General features: G+C 51.4%; 1 protein-coding gene across 1 annotated transcript; it reads right to left on the minus strand.

Moving 5' to 3' along the window:
* Positions 1–1,919: 1,919 nt before the first annotated feature.
* On the minus strand, positions 1,920–2,969 carry LOC135278548 (ribosomal RNA processing protein 1 homolog). The gene is made up of 3 exons (XM_064385114.1): positions 2,810–2,969; positions 2,487–2,694; positions 1,920–2,169 (listed from the first exon to the last, which is right to left on the minus strand). Exons 1-2 carry the CDS (start codon positions 2,831–2,833, stop codon positions 2,491–2,493), a joined length of 228 nt encoding a protein of 75 aa, XP_064241184.1. The 5' UTR covers positions 2,834–2,969; the 3' UTR covers positions 1,920–2,169; positions 2,487–2,490.
* Positions 2,970–14,729: the final 11,760 nt, after the last annotated feature.

Consider the following 14,729-nt stretch of genomic DNA (forward strand, 5'->3'; position numbering starts at 1 on the left):
ACACACCAAGGCAAGCGCTACGTGCTCACAATGGTAGAAGCCACCACAGGATGGTTGGAGACCTACCCTGTGCCTCATGCTACTGCCCAGAACACCATCCTGTGCCTGGAAAAGCAAGTCCTGTGGAGACATGGTACCCCTGAGAGGACTGAGTCAGACAACGGGACTCATTTCAAGAACAGCCTTATCAGCACCTGGGCCAGAGAACATGGCATTGAGTGGGTGTACCATAACCCCTACCATGCACCAGCTGCGGGAAAAGTGGAAAGGTACAATGGGCTGCTAAAAACCACCTTAAAAGCCTTAGGTGGGGGATCTTTCAAAAATTTGGAGCAGCATTTGGCAAAGGCCACCTGGTTAGTTAATACCCGAGGCTCTACTAACTGAGTGGGCCCTGCCCAATCTGAGCCTTTGCATAGAGTAGATGGAGACAAAGTCCCAGTGGTACATGTCAGGGGTTTGTTAGGGAAGACAGTTTGGATCAATCCTACCTTGAGTACAGACAAACCCATTTGCGGAGTTGTTTTTGCTCAGGGACCAGGTTGCACATGGTGGATAATGCAAAAAGATGGAAGAACAGGATGTGTACCTCAGGGAGATCTGATTGTTGGGTGAGAACTATGTATAAATATCACTGTTTGCTGAATGTTACCACCATTGTCTGTGTATAGCTGTATATTAGATGTATAATATATGTGTTTGTAGAGTAAGAATATATATTAGTTTTAGTAGTAAGCCGATGATATGGGGATAAGGGGTGGAATGTCCTGGGTTGACTATATGATGCTTTTATCCCCAATCGTCTTGTTCTGTTTATACTGAATAATATGTTTTACACCTTTAAGACTCTCTTCCAGACAGTGAAGAGGGGAGGGAAGAAGCGCACAGTTTGTTTTCAGACTGCTCTCACTCCTCCACATTCCTGCTCCTGGACTGTGTATTCTGCGGATGGACAGACAGCCGGACAGAGCTCCTTTTTCCCTATTTTCTTGCTTTTAGTTAGTTTTACCTAGCTGAAGCAAAGAAGTTCCCTGGACTGTGATTTTTTCCTTTTTTCTTGGACCTGTTCAAGCCTGCTCTGCACTGAACACCCAGAAGAGCACCAGCAGCTCCACCTGTAGCCCCCCTGTCTGGGCCTGGGCAGCAGCATTTCCAGCACCAGAGAGACTGATCAAAGACTGAGTGAGCCGAGCTGCAACCCAGGGAGGTGGCTGTTCTGAGTTTGCTTGTTTTTTTGGATCAGTGAAAAGTTTTGTTGTTTAATATTGTTTGGTTTCTATTGTTTAATAAACAGGTTTCTTTCCACTTTTTCTCCAAGGAGATATTTTCTCCCAAACTGGTTGGAGGGTGGAGGGGCAATTGAATCTGCTTTTGTAGAGAAGCCCCTTTGGGGGTTATCTCCCAAATTTTCCCTAAACCAGGACAAAGTCCAAGGGACAAATTTGTGCCAATGAACTTCACACCTTGAACTAGGAGGATCAATTCTTGTTGTGCTCAGCAGAGTCTGGGGACAGAGAGGGTTTCCAAAGGAAATCTTGGTCCATGTGGGGCTGAGGCTCCCTCCAGGCTGGCTCCAGCCCCTCAGGGTGCCCACAGCCCAGTTCCCCCTCCTTAGCCCTGGGGCTGCCCAGGGAAGAGCCATGGCTGAAGCTCTGCAGGAGCACACAGGCTCAGCCCTGCTCCAACATGGGATTCATGGGCCAGGGCACGCTGGGCTTTGCCCCTACAGCTCCCAAGTGTGTCCAGAGAAACTGCAAGGAGAGGCTCACCTCTGTCAGTGGGACCCCTCTGTGCACAGGGACCCCCACTCCTGGGGAGGCTGTGCCAGGGACCTCCAGCCCTGGGAACCTGGAGCAAGTGGAAAGCACAACTTGTCAAAATGCTGCCTGTGCCTGAAGCAAATGCAAGGAGAACTGAGATGTGAAAAATAAAATTTGTTTATTACAGAAGAACAGAAGCAAAAATACAGAAGATATTTACATTCTAAGAATGTTTGTAACAACAACAATTGATAGAACATATATAGAGAAAAACCTACCTAGCAAAACTATGTGAAATGTATTTACAGAAGTCCAAAATAGCCCTAAAATCTATATTCTAAAAAACAACAACAAAGTGTAAAACATATATACAAAAGGGTGGTGCCTCTGTCGGTGATGTCCATCGCACCTGGAAGAAAAGCAAATGGCATGGTCACTCCAGTCAGGCACAGAGGGCTCTTGCATGTGCCCCCAGGCTGGCACATGCTTACCCAGCAGCAGGACTCTGCTACCAGAACTGAGCCTGGCTGGGTCTGGCATGGAGCTTGTGTGGAGCAAAGCAGGCACAGGATGGGCTGTGGATGGCCACCAGAATCCAGTGGCCTGGCTACAATGTCCCTGAGCAGGGAGCACCCAGCCCAGCCCCAGCCTGGCAGCAGGAGACCCACTCTGCCTGTCCTGCTGCTGGCATTGCTCTTCATGCCAAGATCATGGCCGCTTCCTCACCTTCTTAATCAATATCCATGTCCTCAATGGACTCTTCCATATCCACATCCATCTCTTCGTCCTCATGCACATCCACGTCCATCTCTTCTTCATCATCCTCATCCACATCCATCTCTTCCTCTCCAGGGTCTTCTCCGTCTATTTCCATCTCCTCCTCCATATCAATCTTGGTATCTACCTCCATCTCCTCCTCTCTGTCTGGGACAGCCTGCAGAGGTAGGTAGCAAAAGCTCAGAGCGGGTCCCTGTCCCACTCCATGCCCACAGAGCTCCAGCCCACCCGGGCAGGTGGGGGGTGTCCACCTCCATGGAATGGCACCATACCTTCCTCAGAAGAAAGGGGAGCATCCTGCAGGGCTGGATGATGAAATCCAGGCACTCAGGAGCTGTCAGGAATGATCGAGGTGATCGGGGTATCGGGGGGATAAGAAGAGTGAAAGGCGAGGGCAGGAGCAAGGTGCAGAGCGTGTCAACACAGCGGCCAAGGGTTGTGTTGTGCCCTTTGCTGGGCGCTGGACGTTCCAGCTGGAGCGTGGGCTGTGACATCACAGTTCCCAGGCTCCATCTGAAGTGGACAGTGGAGACCATGGAATGATGGAGTCCCTGAACGGTTGGGCTTGCAAGGGAGCCTGAAGAACAACATCTTGTTCCCAGCTGAGCAGTCTTCCCCCAGAGCATGCTGCTGAGAGCCCTGTTGCCAAGGATGGGACATGCACAGCCTCTCTGCACAGCCTGGGCCAGTGCCCCACCACCCCCAGTGGAAAAGAGCAGCTTCCTTAGATGCAGCTTCCATCAACCTGCTGCAGTTGAAAGCCATCCCCCCTTGTCCTGTCAGCACAGGCCCTGCTGAACACTCTGTCCCCTTCTTTCCTGCGGGACCCTTCCAGTCCTGCAGAGCCGCAGTGAGGCTGCCCAGTGTCTCCTCTCTCCAGGCTGAGCATCCCCAGCCCCACTTGCCCAGCAGTCAGTCACATCAGGGCCAGTCAAGGCTGAAGGGTAGCAAATAGCATCAGGAACTGAGAGATGCAAGCTTTAGACCCAGGTGTCCTGGCTTGTAAAATAAGCATGTATTCTATTTTTGCCATCTGTTGGGGGTTAGGCAGTTTTTCTTATCTCTTTCAAGAACAATGACACTGCCTGGAAGATAATCTCCTGCTAATGGGCTATTGAATTACTCACTGTGGCTGGTAAGATTAGTTACATCATCCCATTGGGAGATGCTCCACCCAGAGGGAGGAGCCAAGCATCCCTGCCACCATAAAACAAGCGTTTCTGAGACCACAGACAGCCTTCTTCGCTGGATTTCCCAGAGGAATCAGGAACCAAGGCCCAGCTGCTCCTTCGCCGCATTTTCAGAAAGGATCTACACCCTTCTGCAGATCGCCGCTCCAGGAGGAGCAGCCACCATCTGGCTGGACTACTATCAACACCCTGACTTCTCAGGGTGTCAGGTTTTTCTCACTCTGCCAGTGGTTTTTTGCTTGTGCTAAATTACATTGTTATTTAGGGTTTTTTTTCTTCCTAGTAAAAAACTGTTATTCCCATTCCCATATCTTTGCCTGAGAGCCCTTTTAATTCTGAAATTGTGATAATTCGGAAGGAGGGGGTTTACCTTTTCCATTTCACAGGAGGCTTTTGCCTTCCTTCACAGACTCCTGTCTTTTCAAACCAAGACAGATTTTGGCGCCTGAACAGGGGCTCGAGGGCATTGAGAAAAAAAAAAAAAGGGATTAACAGTTCTTAGGTAGTTTAATTTTTAAGTACCACCATGTGGTCTAGTTTTCCCTGGTTTGGGTGGCATGTGGTCGCAAGTGTATTCTTCCCATTTACAGGCCCTTATCTAAATATGGGTCCTATAACTAAAGCCACTGTGTCTGTTATCAAGTTTGTCCTCTGGGTGAAGGATTCATGGATCTTTAATTTCCTCTGGATGGCAGGTACATGGATTCAGAGCTATCACACACTAACTGCATGTTTTTGGAGTTACTTTAATAATGGTACCTACTGTGTAGAAATGACACGGGGGGAAACTTTCTCCCAACCTTTTAACCATCTTTTTGGGTCTGCTCCACCAGTTTTCGAAGGGTTAAGATCCACTCTAAGTGCTAATGATATCATACAATGGATGGTGTTGCTGATATGCCTGTTATGTTTAGCACTCAGAGATAAGAGAAGATTAACCTGGATAACTACCCTGACACCTACACCAGAGACTAGGGATGCTGCTGCAGAGCCTGACACTACCCCAGAGACTGGAGATGCTGCTGCTCCAGAGCCTGACCCTGCCCCACAGCCTGCCTCAGAAACGAACCACCCAGATTGGGTGAGGGTGCTGGTTAAGGAGATGCAGGAGATGCAAGAGATGCTGAAGGAGTGCATTTCACCAGCTGGTGAGAAGCCCGCCTTTTGCCTTGAAGAGGGACAGTCTAATAGTACAGCTGTGGAACCCACAAATGTTACAACTGTCCAGGCTCCAGCTGAACCACAAAGGCAGTCACAGCCAGCAGCAGTTGCCCCGGTAGAAACAAGGAGGTCTGAGATGAAAGCAGAGCACCCAGATAGAGATAGGAATGGAGGAACCTCACAACCCACAGGGGAGCCAGGAGTTGCGATCATCACCGAGTCCCTGACGTACGAAAGTCTCCGTAATCTGCACAAAGACATTGTGCGACGAGGGCGTGAGGCTTATACTACCTGGCTACTCCGGGTCTGGGACCTTATGGGTACAGGCGTGCAGCTGGACGGTGGTGAGGCAAGGAACTTGGGACCCTTAACCCAGGACTCAGGTATGAATCAGATTTTTGTAAGGGAGCCAGGATCCCTTTCTCTCTGGGAGCGGCTTTTAATGAGTGTCAGAGAGAGGTTTGTCCACAGGGAGAGAATGCAGGAGCACCACCATAGAATGCGTTGGAAGACCCTGGAGGAAGGGATCCAACAGTTAAGGGAAGTGGCAGTATTAGAGGTACTCTTTGGGAGGGATGGACAACATAATAATGACCCCGACAAGGTCAGGTGCACAGGGCAAATGCTGTGGAGTCTGGCAAATCTGGGGCCATCTCAGTACACCACTTTCATTGCAACAATTGATGCTGACACTAACCGAGAGACAGTGGGCTCTGTTGCCAACAAACTTAGGAATTATGAGAGTATGATTAATGGCCCAATGCAGGCTCATATCTCAGCTGTGATTAAGGAGTTCAAAGAAGAGATGAGGGAGGAAATGAGGAAGGTTAATGCAGCACCCGTATGAGTCACAGGCCCCAAAGTCAGAGCCCAACATTCCCCAGCTAGAGAGAGAGGGTACACCCCAAGGGCTAATCTGTGGTTCTTCCTGCGTGACCACGGGGAAGACATGGGGAGGTGGGATGGGAAACCCACTTCTGTCCTGGCAGCACGGGTCTGTCAACTCAAGGAGGGAAACTCTAACCAGGGGAGTTCCACCAAGGTGAAGGTAGCCTCAACCTCCCATGACCAAGCTTTTGGGTACGATCTGTCAGATCCCCTTGAAGGGACCTCTAGTATGTATACCCAGGAGAGGAATAATAACCAGTGTTAGAGGGGCCCTGCCTCTAGCCAGGGAGAGGCACGGGAAAACCGGATCTTCTGGACAGTGTGGATCCGATGGCCTGGCACATCAGAGCCACAAAAATACGATGCCCTAGTTGATACTGGTGCGCAGTGTACCCTGATACCATCGGGACATGTGGGGGCAGAGCCTGTTTCTATTGCTGGTGTGACAGGGGGATCACAGCAATTGACCCTGGTGGAAGCCGAGGTGAGCCTGACTGGGAAGGAGTGGCAGAAACATCCTATAGTGACTGGCCCAGAGGCCCCGTGTATTCTGGGCATAGACTTCCTCCGGAACGGCTATTACAAAGACCCAAAGGGACTCAGGTGGGCTTTTGGCATAGCTGCTGTAGAGGCAGGGGACATTAAGCAATTGAACACCTTGCCTGGACTGTCAGAAAACCCGTCTGCAGTAGGACTCCTGAGGGTGGAAGAGCAACTCGTGCCAATTGCGACCTCGACAGTGCACCGCCGGCAGTATCGGACGGATCGAGATGCCGTGATCCCCATCCACAGAATGATTCGTGAGCTGGAGAGCCAAGGGGTGGTCAGCAAAACCCACTCACCATTCAACAGCCCCATCTGGCCTGTGCGCAAATCTGACGGAGAATGGAGATTGACTGTGGACTATCGTGCCTTGAATGAAGTGACTCCACCGCTGAGCGCCGCTGTACCGGATATGCTGGAACTCCAGTACGAGCTGGAGTCCAAGGCAGCGAAGTGGTATGCCACTATTGATATTGCTAATGCGTTTTTCTCCATTCCTCTGGCAGCAGAATGCAGGCCTCAGTTTGCTTTCACCTGGAGGGGCGTGCAGTACACCTGGAACCGACTGCCCCAGGGGTGGAAACACAGTCCCACTATCTGCCATGGACTGATCCAGACTGCACTAGAAAAGGGTGAGGCTCCAGAACACCTGCAGTACATCGATGACATCATTGTGTGGGGGAACACAGCGGCAGAAGTGTTTGAGAAAGGTAAGAGGATCATCCAGATACTGCTAGAATCTGGCTTTGCCATCAAGAAGAGCAAAGTCAAGGGACCTGCCCGAGAAATCCAGTTCCTGGGAGTGAAATGGCAAGACGGACGGCGCCAGATTCCCACTGAGGTCATCAACAAGATCACCGCTATGTCCCCACCAACCAGCAAGAAGGAAACACAAGCTTTCCTAGGTGCCATAGGTTTTTGGAGGATGCACATTCCCGAGTATAGCCAGATTGTGAGCCCTCTTTACCTGGTTACCCGCAAAAAGAACAATTTCCACTGGGGCCCTGAGCAGCAACAAGCCTTCACCCAGATCAAGCAGGAGATCGCTCATGCTGTAGCCCTTGGCCCAGTCAGAACGGGACCAGAAGTCAAAAATGTGCTCTACTCTGCAGCCGGGAACAATGGTTTGTTCCTGGAGCCTTTGGCAGAAGGTGCCTGGTGAGACTCAAGGTCGACCATTGGGATTCTGGAGCCGAAGTTTCAAAGGGTCCGAAGCCAACTACACCCCAACAGAGAAGGAAATCTTGGCTGCCTATGAAGGAGTTCAAGCCGCCTCAGAGGTGATTGGCACGGAAGCACAACTCCTCCTGGCAGCCCGACTACCAGTGCTGGGGTGGATGTTCAAAGGAAAGGTTCCTACTACCCACCACGCCACCGACGCCACATGGAGCAAATGGATTGCCCTCATCACCCAGCGCGCCCGTATTGGAAACCTGAATCGCCCTGGGATTTTAGAGATAATTACAAACTGGCCAGAAGGTGAAAACTTTAGTCTCACTGACAATGAGGAGCAGGTACAAGCGACAAGAGCTGAAGAAGCTCCACCCTATAACCAACTACCAGCAGAGGAAACACGTTACGCTCTTTTCACTGACGGTTCTTGTCGCATCGTAGGGATGAACCGGAAGTGGAAAGCAGCCGTATGGAGCCCCACACGACAGGTTGCACAAGCTACCGAAGGAGAAGGTGGATCGAGCCAACTTGCTGAACTCAAGGCCGTTCAGCTGGCCCTGGACATTGCTGAAAGGGAGAGGTGGCCAAAGCTCTACCTTTATACTGATTCATGGATGGTAGCCAATGCTCTATGGGGCTGGCTGGGAAGGTGGAGAAAAGCCAACTGGCAACGTAAAGGAAAACCAATCTGGGCTGCTGATATATGGAAAGACATTGCCTCTCGGGTGGAGAAACTAACGGTGAAAGTCCGTCATGTAGATGCCCATGTCCCCAAAAGTCGGGCTAATGAGGAACACCGAAACAACGAGCAGGTAGATCAGGCAGCGAGAATAGAAGTGTCAAAGATAGACTTAGATTGGCACCATAAGGGGGAGTTGTTCCTGGCTCGATGGGCTCACGATGCCTCGGGTCATCAGGGCAGAGATGCCACCTACAAGTGGGCACGAGACCGAGGGGTGGATCTAACCATGGACAGTATTTCTCAGGTTATCCACGACTGTGAGACATGTGCTGCCATCAAACAGGCCAAGCGGGTGAAGCCCCTGTAGTATGGGGGGCGGTGGTCCAAGTACAAGTATGGGGAGGCCTGGCAGATTGACTACATCACACTGCCCCAGACATGCCAAGGCAAGCGCTACGTGCTGACCATGGTGGAAGCCACCACTGGATGGCTAGAGACCTACCCTGTACCTCATGCCACTGCCCGGAACACCATCTTAGGCCTGGAAAAGCAAGTCCTATGAAGACATGGCACACCTGAAAGGATTGAATCTGACAACGGCACCCATTTCAAGAACGGCCTTATCAACACCTGGGCCAGAGAACATGGTATCGAATGGATATATCATATCCCCTATCATGCTCCAGCTGCTGGCAAAGTTGAATGGTGCAACGGACTCCTTAAGACTACCCTGAAGGCACTTGGTGGGGGAACATTTAGAATCTGGGAAAATAACCTGGCAAAAGCAACCTGGATGGTCAACACCCGAGGGTCCATCAATCGAGCTGGCCCTGCCCAGTCTGAACCCTTGCACACAATAGATGGAGATAAAGTCCCTGTGGTACATATGAAGGGTATTTTAGGGAAAACTGTCTGGATTAATCCCACCTCAGGCAGAGACAAACCCATCCGTGGGATTGTTTTTGCTCAAGGACCTGGTTACACTTGGTGGGTAATGCAGAAAGATGGGGAAACCCGTTGTGTACCACAGGGAAACCTGGTCTTAAGTGAAAACTGAGTATAAGATTTCATTGTGACACAGATGGAAATAGAATAAAGGGTGGATAATGTCCTGGCTTGTAAAATAAGCATGTATTCTATTTTTGCCATCTGTTGGGGGTTAGGCAGTTTTTCTTATCTCTTTCAAGAACAATGACACTGCCTGGAAGATAATCTCCTGCTAATGGGCTATTGAATTACTCACTGTGGCTGGTAAGATTAGTTACATCATCCCATTGGGAGATGCTCCACCCAGAGGGAGGAGCCAAGCATCCCTGCCACCATAAAACAAGCGTTTCTGAGACCACAGACAGCCTTCTTCGCTGGATTTCCCAGAGGAATCAGGAACCAAGGCCCAGCTGCTCCTTCGCCGCATTTTCAGAAAGGATCTACACCCTTCTGCAGATCGCCGCTCCAGGAGGAGCAGCCACCATCTGGCTGGACTACTATCAACACCCTGACTTCTCAGGGTGTCAGGTTTTTCTCACTCTGCCAGTGGTTTTTTGCTTGTGCTAAATTACATTGTTATTTAGGTTTTTTTCTTCCTAGTAAAAAACTGTTATTCCCATATCTTTGCCTGAGAGCCCTTTTAATTCTGAAATTGTGATAATTCGGAAGGAGGGGGTTTACCTTTTCCATTTCACAGAAGGCTTTTTGCCTTCCTTCACAGACTCCTGTCTTTTCAAACCAAGACATATGGTCAGTTTCCATGGCAACCATAACCAGCCCCCTGTTGCTATGGTCAGTTTCCATGGCAACCAACCCCAGCCCCCTGTTGCTATGGTCACTTTCCATGGCAACCATCCCTAGTCCACTGTTACTATGGTCAGATTCCAAGGCAACCATCATCAGCTACCGTTGCTATGGTCAGTTTCCATGGCAACCATCACCACCCCCCAGTTGCTATGGTCAGTTTCCATAGCAATCATCCCCACCCCCCTGTTGCTATGGTCAGTTTCCATGGCAACCATTCCCAGCACCCAGTTGCTATGGTCAGTTTCCATGGCAGCCATCCCCAGCCCACTGTTTCTATGGTCAGTTTCCATGGCAACCATCCCCAGCTGCCGTTTCTATGGTCGGTTTCCATGGCAACCATCCCCAGCCCCTGTTGCTATGGTCCGTTTCCATGGCAACCATCGCCACCCCCCGTTGCTATTGTCGGTTTCCATGGCTAGCATCACCAGCCCCTTCTTGCTATGGATAGTTTCCATACCAACCATCCCCAGCCTTGCGTTGCTATGGTCGGTTTCCATGACAACCATCCTCAGCCCACTGTTGCTGTGGTCAGTATCCATGGCAACCATCCCTAGCTCCCTGTTGCTATGGTCAGTTTCCAAGGAAAACGTCTCCAGCCCTCCCTTGCTATGGTCGGTTTCCATGGCAACAATCGTGAGCCCCCTGTTGCTATGGTCTATTTCCATGGCAGCCATCCCCAGCCCCCTGTTGCTATGGTCAGTTTCCATGGTAACCATCAACACCCCCCAGCTGCGATGGTCAGTTTCCATGGCAACAACCCCAGCCCCGTGTTGATATAGTCGGTTTCCACAGCAACCATCAATACCCCCCAGTTGCTGTGATCAATTTCCATGGCAACAACCCCAGCCCACTCTTACTATGGTCAGTTTCCACGGCAATTATCACCAGCCCCCAGTTGCTATGGCCAGTTTCCATGACAACCATCCCCAGCACCTTGTTACTATGCCAGGTTCCATGGCAACCATCACCAGCCCCCCGCTGCTATGGTCAGTTTCCATGGCAACCATCAACACACCCCAGTTGCCATAGTCACTTTCCATGGCAACCATTCCCAGCCCCTTGTTCCTATGGTCAGTTTCCATGGCAACCAACCCCAGCCCCCTGTTGCTATGGTCAGTTTCCATGGCAAACATTACCAGCCCCCTGTTGCTATGGTCAGTTTCCATGGCAACCATCCCCAACCCATTGTTGCTATGTCAGGTTCCATGGCAACTATCACAGCCCCCGTTGCAAAGGTCAGTTTCCATGGCAACCATCAGCAGCACACTGTTGCTGTGATCAGTTTCCGTGGCAACCATCCCCAGCCCCCGGTTGCCATGGTCACTTTCCATGGCAACCATCACCAGCCCCTTGTTGCTATGATCAGTTTCCATAGACACCATCCCCAGCCCCCCTTGCTATGGTCGGTTTCCATGGCAGCCATCCCCACCCCATGTTGCTATGGTCAGTTTCCATGACAACCATCCCCACCTCCGGTTGCTATGGTCAGTTTCCATAGCAACCATCCCCCCCGTTGCTATGGTCAGTTTCCATCGCAACCATCACCAGCATGCCTGTTGCTATGCTCGGTTTCCATGGCAACCATACCCAGCACCCCGTTGCTATGGTCAGTTTCCATGGTAACCACCCGCAGCCCACTGTTGCTATGGTCACTTTCCATGGTGACCATCCCCCGCCCCTTGTTGCTATGATCAGTTTCCATGGCAGCCATCCCCAGCCCACTGTTGCTACGGTTAGTTTCCATGGCAGCCATCCCCAGCCCACTGTGGCTATGGTTAGTTTCCATGGCAACTATCACCATCCCCCTGTTTCTATGGTCGGTATCCATGGCAGCCATCCCCAACCCCCTGTTGCTATGGTCAGTTTCCATGGCAACCATCCCCAGATCCCGTTTCTATGGTCGGTTTCCATGGAAACCATCCCCAGCCCCCTGTTGCTATGGTCCGTTTCCATGGCAACCATCGCCTCCCCCCGTTGCTATTGTCGGTTTCCATGGCTACCATCACCAGCCCCTTCTTGCTATGGGTAGTTTCCATACCAACCATCCCCAGCCTCTCGTTGCTATGGTCGGTTTCCATGACAACCATCCTCAGCCCACTGTTGCTATGGTCAGTATCCATGGCAACCATCCCTAGCTCCCTGTTGCTATGGTCAGTTTCCAAGGAAAACCTCTCCAGCCCTCCGTTGCTATGGTCGGTTTCCATGGCAACAATCGTGAGCCCCCTGTTGCTATGGTCAGTTTCCATGGCAACCATCAACAGCCCCCAGTTGCGATGGTCAGTTTCCATGGCAACCATCACCAGCCCCCTGTTGATATGGTCGGTTTCCACGGCAACCATCAACACCCCCCAGTTGCTGTGATCAATTTCCATGACAACAACCCCAGCCCACTCTTGCTATGGTCAGTTTCCACGGCAATTATCACCAGACCCCAGTTGCTATGGCCAGTTTCCATGGCAACCATCCCCAGCCCCTTGTTACTATGTCAGGATCCATGGCAACCATCCCCAGTCCCCCGTTGCTATGGTCACTTTCCATGGCAACCATCACCAGACCCCAGTTGCTATGGTCGGTTTGCAAGGAAAACATCACCAGCCCCCTGTTGCTATGGTCAGTTTCCGTGGCAACCATGCCCAGCCCCCGGTTGCCATGGTCACTTTCCATGGCTACCATCACCAGCCCCTTGTTGCTATGGTCAGTTTCCATGACAACCCTCCCCACCCACTGTTGCTATGGACAGTTTCCACAGCAATCATCACCAGACATATGTTGCTATGGTCAGTTTCCATAGCAACCATCCCCCCCCGTTGCTATGGTCAGTTTCCATCGCAACCATCACCAGCCAGCCTGTTGCTATGGTCAGTTTCCATGGCAAGCATCTCCAGACCCCTGTTGCTATGATGAGTTCCCATGGCAACCATCTCTCGACTCCTGTTGCTATGATTAGTTTCCATGGCAACCATCACCAGACCCCTGTTGATATGGTCAGTTTCCACGGCGAGCCTCACCAGCCGCCTGTTGCTATGGTCAGTTTTCATAGCAACCATCAACACCCCCCAGTTGCTATGATTAATTTCCATGGCAACCACCCCAGCCCCCTCTTTTTGTGATCACTTTCCATGGCAACCATCACCAGCCCACCGTTGCTATGGTCGGTTTCCATGGCAGCCATCCCCAGCCCCTTGTTTCGATGGTCGGTTTCCATGGCAACCATCCCAGACCCCTCTTTTTGCGGTCAGTTTCTATGGCAACCATCACCAGCCCGCCGTTGCTATGGTCAGTTTTCATACCAATCATCCCCACCCCCCTGCTGCTAAGCTCAGTTTCCATGGCAACCATCCCCAGCACCCTGTTGCTGTGGTCGCTTTCCATGGCTACCATCACCAGACCCCTGTTGCTATGGTCAGTTTCCATGGCAACCATCACCAGCCCCCTGTTGCTATGGTCAGTTCCCAAGGAAAACATCACTAGGCCCCTCTTGCTATGGTCAGTTTCCAAGGCAACTATCCCCAGCTGCCTGTTGCTATGATTAGTTTCCACGGCAACCATCACCAGCCCCCTGTTGGTATGGTCCGTTTCCATGGCAACCATCAACACACCCCAGTTGCTATGATCAATTTACATGGCAACAACCCCCAGCCCACTCTTGCTGTGGTCAGCTTCCACGGCAATTATTACCAGCCCCCTGTTGCTATGGCCAGTTTCCATGGCAACCATCCCCAGCCCCTTGTTACCATGCCAGGTTCCATGGCAACCATCACCAGCCCCCCGTTGCTATGGTCAGTTTCCATGGCAACCATCCCCAGCCCCCAGTTGCCATAGTCACTTTCCATGGCAACCATTCCCAGCCCCTTGTTCCTATGGTCCGTTTCCATGGTAACCATCCCCAGCCCCCTATTGCTATGGTCAGTTTCCAAGGAAAACATCACCAGCCCCCTGGTGCTATGCTCAGTTTCCATGGCAACCATCCCCAGCACCCTGTTGCTATGGTCAGTTTCCATAGCAACCATCCCCCCTCGTTGCTATGGTCAGTTTCCATCGCAACCATCACCAGCCCGCCTGTTGCTATGGTCAGTTTCCATGGCAAGCATCTCCAGACCCCTGTTGCTATGATGAGTTCCCATGGCAACCATCTCTAGACTCCTGTTGCAATGATTAGTTTCCATGGCAACCATCACCAGACCCCTGTTGATATGGTCAGTTTCCACGGCGAGCCTCACCAGCCGCCCGTTGCTATGGTCAGTTTTCATAGCAACCATCAACACCCCCCAGTTGCTATGATTAATTTCCATGGTAACCACCCCAGCCCCCTCTTTTTGTGATCACTTTCCATGGCAACCATCACCAGCCCACCGTTGCTATGGTCGGTTTCCATGGCAGCCATCCCCAGCCCCTTGTTTCGATGGTCGGTTTCCATGGCAACCATCCCAGACCCCTCTTTTTGTGGTCAGTTTCTATGGCAACCATCACCAGCCCGCCGTTGCTATGGTCAGTTTTCATACCAATCATCCCCACCCCCCTGCTGCTAAGCTCAGTTTCCATGGCAACCATCCCCAGCACCCTGTTGCTGTGGTCGCTTTCCATGGCTACCATCACCAGACCCCTGTTGCTATGGTCAGTTTCCATGGCAACCATCACCAGCCCCCTGTTGCTATGGTCAGTTCCCAAGGAAAACATCACTAGGCCCCTCTTGCTATGGTCAGTTTCCGAGGCAACTATCCCCAGCTGCCTGTTGCTATGATTAGTTTCCACGGCAACCAT

The sequence above is a fragment of the Passer domesticus genome, chromosome 11 (assembly GCF_036417665.1).
Source record: "Passer domesticus isolate bPasDom1 chromosome 11, bPasDom1.hap1, whole genome shotgun sequence".
Lineage (NCBI taxonomy): Eukaryota > Metazoa > Chordata > Aves > Passeriformes > Passeridae > Passer > Passer domesticus.

Bases quoted from the DNA above. Each gene is read 5' to 3' on its own strand.
- LOC135278548 (XM_064385114.1), bottom strand. From the start codon at position 2,833: ATGCTCCCCTTTCTTCTGAGGAAG. The intron at 2,695-2,809 runs GTATGGTGCCAT...CTACCTCTGCAG, and splicing joins TCCCCTTTCTTCTGAGGAAG to GCTGTCCCAGACAGAGAGGA.